This window comes from Fulmarus glacialis, unplaced genomic scaffold (assembly GCF_000690835.1).
Source record: "Fulmarus glacialis isolate BGI_N327 unplaced genomic scaffold, ASM69083v1 scaffold27841, whole genome shotgun sequence".
In the NCBI taxonomy this organism is placed as follows: domain Eukaryota; kingdom Metazoa; phylum Chordata; class Aves; order Procellariiformes; family Procellariidae; genus Fulmarus; species Fulmarus glacialis.
The window spans coordinates 8,686-15,801 of NW_009192564.1; the positions used below are offsets into that span (position 1 = coordinate 8,686).

Genomic DNA, 7,116 nt, shown 5'->3' on the forward strand with positions numbered 1-7,116 from the left:
ATCTGCATCCCAGCTAGAGAAGCTTTAGGTTGTAGGGTCAGGATGGCTGGTCCCTGTGGCTAACAGCTCAGTTTTATTCCTACGCTGCCATATTTTCTTTTTAACTGAGCCATTTGCTGCTGTTAAATGTCAGAGCAGGGGAGGGCAGTAGGTCCTCTTACTGTGAAGCATTAAAGATGCTGGATACTTGCAGCTTCAGGAGAAAAATGTTAAAGTGAAAAGCCAATCTGCTAATAGTGTTCCCTTCCCGTGACACAGATGTCATGGGAATTCACGTGTTCTTGTGTATTAAGTGTAACTTTGGCCCATAATTACGAGATTAAGAAAGATGTATTGGATTTAAGGATGGCAAGGAACCTCTCTAAGCTCTTTTAAGAGTATTTTGCCTCCACCCAAACCCTGCAAGTGACTGTGGCTGCCAGAGGTTCATTGAAAAAGTTTTATTGCAAAATTATACAACTGTCATTGTGTGGTACAAGAACAGACAATAAAAGCCATCAGACGCCTGCATCCACACGATGCAAATTATTCACAATATCCCACAGTGTGTTCTTGCCTTGCCCACCCCTTTTACCCACCCCCCCCCATCCTCCATAACGTGCTACAGCGTGTGGGTTTCAGTGCGCCGACTCGCTGGGTAGTGTCTAGCATACACATTGGGCTTTAGGCTTCCTGTGCATTCTGGTACATCCTTGTGGATTGCCTCCTACCTCCCAACGCGCTGGGGAAAGCACCTGGGAGTATGATCTGGGAAGAGAGTAGGGACAAGATCTCCCATTCTGGTTGGCTTGGACAGGAATTAGGGCAGACGAGCTTTTCTGCAGTTGTGTAACCTCGCAAACCTGGAGAAGGCATGGTTGGGTCAAACTTGGGGGCGCAAGCTGCTGTATTTTTGCCTGTAGGAAATACCTTATAATAGACTTTGTAGTTGTAACTTAGTAAATAAGTGGAAATAGTCCTGTGTACGGTCTGAAAAAATGCAGTATTGGGCTTCTGTGTAGCAACCTGACAGCAAGCACATTGGCAGGGAAATGAAAACAAAGAAAAGCAATGCAGTCGCTGTCCTTGCTGGTTTCAAGTAACTGGCACTTAGATTGTGATGCACAGATTTCTCTCATTTCAGTAATCCTGTCATTACATGGCTTTGAGATGTCTCTCAGTGCGTAGCAAGGCTTACCTGACATGTGCTTCAATGCTCATGGGATCATTTAGTTACTTCTTTAAGTAGCATTAATTTGATGATATCCCTTAAAGAGAAGAAGATAGCAATAGCCTCCAAGTCTAGGCTGGAGCAGGCTGTGAAACTTGCTAATTACCAGACATAAATACGAGTATAACTATAAATACATTTGTTTTTCAGTGTGCCCTTATCCAGGTCAGCCAACAGGGAGTTAAAGTATCATGGATGAGAGGAGCTTCAGAAAAGGATCCTTAGGAAGTCAGGTAATGGCAGCTCTAAAGCTTTTATTTAAACAAGAAAGTGATCCACCTCCCCATGAGAAGCCAGCAGGAGTCCCCTGTCCTGCTACGAGAGCTGATAGATACCAGCCCTGGTCATAATTGGGAGAACCTTCACAGTGGTAACTGTCTCCTTCCCAGCCCTATGTGCTGATGCAGAAGCACCGAGAGAAGTGGAGTTCCTCTGTTGGCCCGGTACAGGATGTTTAATTCCAGATGTTGGCCCAAGAGCCCCCTTGGTGATCCCCAGAGGGGTGGAGCACAGCCATTTCTGTCATGCAAGAGTGTTGAAGGGACCTCAGGTTTATCTTTCTAGAAGCCCATCTGCTCTTTGGCCTCTCTGCTGACATCACTAAGCCACTTACTTCTCTGTGAAGTGTTGGAGCAAAGCTGCACTTGGCATTGCAGTGAGTGTTCTAGCTGATGACCTGCTGTGGTTGAAGCATGTAACAGAAGCATCTAACAGTCATCCAGAGCAGGGTTAGGCAGGACAGAGGGGCACAACTCCATACAATCTCCGTTCTTACATGCTGTCATGGTCCTGCTCTGTTCCCAGGGCCATAGAGAGGGCTGGACCGCAGAATTGGCCCTTCGTGCTCTGTTACATACCGCTGAAGGTAGAAGAGAGAAGCAAGGAACAACTGCAAAGCGACCAGAGCAGCTCTGGTGCGGTGCCGTATAGCATCTAAGGGGGAGAAAAGTAAGTGGCGGAGCTAAATGTGCAGAAGCATTGAGATGGAAGGGTGGAGGGCTTGTGCCTTTGCAGGGCTGATGGTAGCAGCAAGGTACTTAGCAGGAGGCTTAACTCTAGTGCAGGGAGGAGCTAGGCATCAGCCTGAACATCTCAGCTGAGGATGCCAGTAGCTGAGACAGTGCATGCCAGTTCCCTTCCACTTCTGGTGACCCTCTTGTGCCAGGCTCCCCTGTTCCTCTCTGGAGGTGGGTTTGTGCAATAAGTATTTTGGGGTGAGGTAAAGTGTATGCTGGTTTCTCATCACAATGCACCCTGGTCTGAATAGCACCCATAGTTCGAGAAGGATACAAAATAGTGTTTCCCGTTTTTTGAAATCCCCCACTAAAAAACACAAACCAAAGCTCTGGAAAAAAAAAAAACCCAAAACTAACTACAACTCATCACGCATCTTGTCCCCTTTGGGTCTCACGAGCCTGCCGATGAAGAGAATGGAGTTGGTTTTAGTGTCCTTGATCATGAAGATGAAGGGGTGGTCAGCATAGAAGAGCTTGGGGTTCCTCATCTCCTCTCGGCCGTAGATGTCAGCATCATAGGGGTTCCCTTCCGTGTCCCATTCAAGAGCAGCAGCGTGGAAGACGTTGGACAGGTAAAGGTCTTTCTTGCCAGAGATCTTTGACAAGTCAGCCTTGGTTTTGTCAATGGCTTCTGTCAGGCCCAGATCAGCCAAGTGTTTCTAGGAGGAGAAAAGAGGTCAGCAACCCTCCCAGAGATGACACAGTGCAATCCTTTCTAGCCATGGTTAGACTAGCTGCTGGAAAAAGGATGACAGGCACAGATAACCCATCATCCCACTATCTTCTCCCCCACTCCAAAGAACTGTAAGGCCCAACTGTTTTCTTTAAAGACCTCCTTTACCTGAAGGTCGTGGCTGACTTCCAGGATGACTTTAGGCAGTGAGATGGCCACTGATCTCTTCTTCATCTTGCCAGCCCAGGCCTTTAGCTGCTCCCTGTTCAGCAGTTTCTCAACCCTCTCCAGAGGCTCCACATGGTTTGGCATGATAAAGATCATGCTGGAGAGCTTGTGAGCAAGTGGCATCTCTACCACCTGGAGCTTCTCTGTCTCATCATCATAGTAATTGTAGAGACCTTGAAATCAGAAGCAGGAAATGGTGAGATGTGGAGCAGAAGCAAAGCTACCCACAACCTTGTTGTGAATTCACCTTGGACTTTCCCTGACCAGCAAGGGAAGTGAGTCTGAACACTGTTTTGGGAACTGGCCCAGCATTATTGGAGTTGGCAACAACTCAAAAATGCAGCTCTCATTTGTGTGATGAGCTGGGATTTATTCCTAACAGCCAAGCACTCAATAGTAAATGTGGATTCTCTCTGCTCACAGGGAGATTGAATCAGCAGAACGAGCACACTCTGCTTTGTTCTCCCTCACTCATTGACCATGAGGCAAAACAATCTTGGAAAGAGTTGGTGGAAAACTGGGTAATGGAGCAGCCGTGAGCGTAACTCCAGCTGGTCTTGACATGGGGCAGGGGGTTTGCAACTTACCTGTGCGATGCATCATAGGAACTCCCACAGTGTAGGAACGGGTCACCATGAAGCCACGGTTGTCCACCATCTTGTGATGGAACTTCTCATCCCAGTGAGCTACAGGAGAGAGAGATTCAGCTTGTAAGAAAAGGGAATGGGTGGTAATTTCATGCACAGTTCCTAACTACTCACTCTGGAAAAGAACATGCCTCCAGTGGACCTAGGGTTTGTTCACCTTCCCATTTGGGCTGCGATATATTGGCTCAGGCTAGGTTTGGGGTCACTTGTGTCAAGAATTGAAAGTAGAACTTACGCTTGAAGAACATGGCATTGACAATGAGGGCCCCATCAGTTTTCTCAACGTCTTTCGTGACCTCTGGGAGTTTCCCATCCGTGGTCTGGGCTGCCCACTCGTTAATGGATTTCAGGGCGCTCCTCTTGTCTCGGAAGTTGATCTTAGAGTGCTCGTAGTTGTAGTGTTTCTTGCTGTTCTTCACAAAGTCATCGGCGAAGTTGATGGAGGCAGGGCCGTACAAGCGGTTGCCGATCTTCCAGGTGACGTTGCGGGCTGTGCTGTTGCTGACCTCGTTCAGGAGCTCGGACAACCCGCTGTGCATGTAGTCGTCGTTTAGTTTGTCTGCGCTGAGCACTGCCTTGGCTTGGGAGGCGGTTGTGGCCTTGCCCCCAAGGGACACAAGGCCGAGGGAAGAGGCCACGACCACAGGGGACAGAAGGATGTTCTCCATGTTCTTGTCTTTCGCCATGGCATGGTAGAGGTTGAAGGCCAGCGTCGTGCTGCGGTCAGCCAGCGTTGTTGCCTTGTCGCTCAGCTTCCTGTCCTCCGAGGGCACGGCTGCAGCGACGCCGCAGAGAGCAAGCACCAGAATAATCCACATGGCTTCAGCAGCGCCCAACGCCTCCGAGGACCTGCTGGGCAAGAAGAGCTCACCGTCAGCATGATTCAAGCCCTTCCTGGAGCATTCAGAGACCCCAGGGGCTCTTCCAGTGAAACCCACTCCAGTGATAGCCAGAGCATCTGCATCAAACACTTCACTTGGGGTGCAACAATCCCAAGTCTACACTGGGCTTTCCCCTGAGCAACAATTAATCTTCAAGAGTCCAGGCTGCACTCTGGCATGCAGAGCCTGTGCATTTTGAATGAAAGCTTCCTTTTTAAGCAATTTTACTATATTACTATATGTTCATGTACAGTAAATGATTTAAGGAGGGGCCAGGGGATGGAAGCAAGATATTTCTGTCCCCAGAGTAGCAGGGCAAACCTCTGCCCTGGTCAGGAAAAGCCAAAAGCGGGATGTTTCTGCTGCCCAAGGGCCATGGGGCAGAGTGCTGCCCATTATTCCAGGGGCTATCGTGGTCCAGTGTACAGCAGGGATCGTCCTCTCTGGGGACCCCAGCTTGGTACCCAAATGCTCAGCTTTCTAGACACTAGATGGAGCACATGAGCTTCCACCAAGCTAAGTCAGAGGGGCCCCTTGAGAAGATCCAACGCTGTCTGGTCAGCTCTGTCTGACTTAGTTTTGTCTGTACCTCCCCAGGGAGGTACCAGGACAGAGGAAGGTGGTGGACCCTTCCTTTCCCCCAGCAGAGCCCCCTCCCAATAGGTTCATGCATTAGGTAGATGCATCTCATCACAACGTAGGTGCACCCATCCCCAGTGAGGGCTCTGAGCTACTAACTTTGATAAATCTGCAGACTGACCAGTCCTAAATGCAGTGCCTGAAAGCTCTTTGGAGCTCATCCTGCCTGCCTCCAAGGCTATAACCTGTCCCCAGACCTTCCCTCCCTCCTGACACTTCACGCTGCTCACAGCAACCCTTCCCGAGGCAGTTCCCCCAGGGTTTAAATTCCACCTCCATGCCCAAAGTGAGCTTTTCCTCCACAGGCTGCATCATGCCCCAGGCTACAGTGAAGTTGCCTTCCTCAGTCCTCTCCTCCCACCCTGCTCCTGGCCAGCCTCAGAGGCTGCTCCGTGCATGCGGAGACAAAACAGGGCTGCAATGGGGCAGCTTCAGGGTTAAAGCAAACAGAGCAGGAAGCGAAGGGCCCGCTGGGATTACATATGGAAGGAAACACGCACATAGCCCGAAGCAAAGAGAGTGCGCAGTTGCACCAGGGACCCTTTGCCAAAGTGGGAATTACGTAGGCTCAGAGAGGGAGGCAATTTGTATCCTAAAATCCTTTTGGGAGCAAGCCTTCCATTAAAAGGAAGAGCCATCGTGGCTACCCAAGAGCAAAGACTTGTGCAACAGGCTCAAAACTGCCCTTTGATGCACTTTTAAGGTGCAGACAGCAGCGGGTGTGGCAAGCATTTAAAATCTGAGGGGTTTTCTTTTGTTTTTTTCTTCCTTTTTATTTCTAAAGATACCTTGAAACTCTTTCATAGTGAGGTCAACGTTTGCCTTTTTCATTCTGAAAGAAAACAGATACATGGAGTAGTTCTCTTGCGAGCAACGGGCGGCCCACTCCGCTTACATCCTCAGCTTAAAAAAGGTTCATTACTTCACAGACTGGTGAGAAATTTGGCCAGGCGCGCTGGGCTGCGATGAGTGACGCAGCCTGCGACAGCGAGACAGAGAAATTTTGCCCATCCTTGGATTATGGCTGAGATTATTGGTGAATTCATAACTCAGGGTGAAAATAGGGGGAATCTGGGGGGGAACGCGCAGCTGATAACATCCTTTCCTGAGTTTGTATGGTCCAGCCCTGCAAGGGGACGCCCCGCGCCAACGTGGCATTCCGCAGACCTCCTCGGGGCTGTTGGGACCCGCTCTCCGGCAGGATTTGGAGGTGCCATCGCCCACGACAGCCAGCCAGAGGCATGCACCTCCTCCAGAGGCACGCGCCCCTTCGAGGACCATATTTCTCCCATGACCAAGACAAAGCCGCAGGACGGAGGCGTGCAAGCAAATGGCCATTTCCATGTCAGCAGAGGGATGTGACACTTTGTTAAGGCAGGCAGAAGGACAGGGTTAGTCAGTCTTGTCGCAGGGAGGCTGTAGTGAGAGCTCTCCCTCCTGCGCTGGGCTGGTGCCCAGGGTCCCGGAGGCTCCCAGGCTGGGCTGGAGCAGGGGCTGGAGGCATTCTCCAGCCAGGGCTGCTCTGGGACCACCTGCACCACGTTGGTGCTTCCCTTATCCCCCTCTTCTCTTTCTTCACCCCCTGAACAGGGTTAGTCAGTCTTGTCGCAGGGAGGCTGTAGTGAGAGCTCTCCCTCCTGCGCTGGGCTGGTGCCCAGGGTCCCGGAGGCTCCCAGGCTGGGCTGGAGCAGGGGCTGGAGGCATTCTCCAGCCAGGGCTGCTCTGGGACCACCTGCACCACGTTGGTGCTTCCCTTATCCCCCTCTTCTCTTTCTTCACCCCCTGAAAGTTTTTCCTTGGTGCAAAACCAGGGTGCAGCTTC

At 50.6% G+C, this 7,116-nt stretch overlaps 1 protein-coding gene across 1 annotated transcript; it reads right to left on the reverse strand.

Annotated features, from left to right (window-relative positions):
• Positions 1–2,350: 2,350 nt before the first annotated feature.
• Positions 2,351–4,629, reverse strand: SERPINH1 (serpin peptidase inhibitor, clade H (heat shock protein 47), member 1, (collagen binding protein 1)). The gene is made up of 4 exons (XM_009587132.1): positions 4,010–4,629; positions 3,715–3,813; positions 3,068–3,300; positions 2,351–2,885 (listed from the first exon to the last, which is right to left on the reverse strand). The coding sequence occupies exons 1-4, from the start codon at positions 4,590–4,592 to the stop codon at positions 2,583–2,585; spliced, it is 1,218 nt and encodes a 405-aa protein (XP_009585427.1). The 5' UTR covers positions 4,593–4,629; the 3' UTR covers positions 2,351–2,582.
• Positions 4,630–7,116: the final 2,487 nt, after the last annotated feature.

Excerpts from the sequence above, each read along its gene's own strand:
- SERPINH1 (XM_009587132.1), bottom strand. The coding sequence starts at position 4,592 with ATGTGGATTATTCTGGTGCTTGCTCTCTGCGGCGTCGCTGCAGCCGTG. Across the intron at positions 3,814-4,009 it reads CAATGCCATGTTCTTCAAGC|CTCACTGGGATGAGAAGTTC; the intron begins GTAAGTTCTACT and ends TCTCTCCTGTAG. Across the intron at positions 3,301-3,714 it reads TCCTATGATGCATCGCACAG|GTCTCTACAATTACTATGAT; the intron begins GTAAGTTGCAAA and ends TCTGATTTCAAG.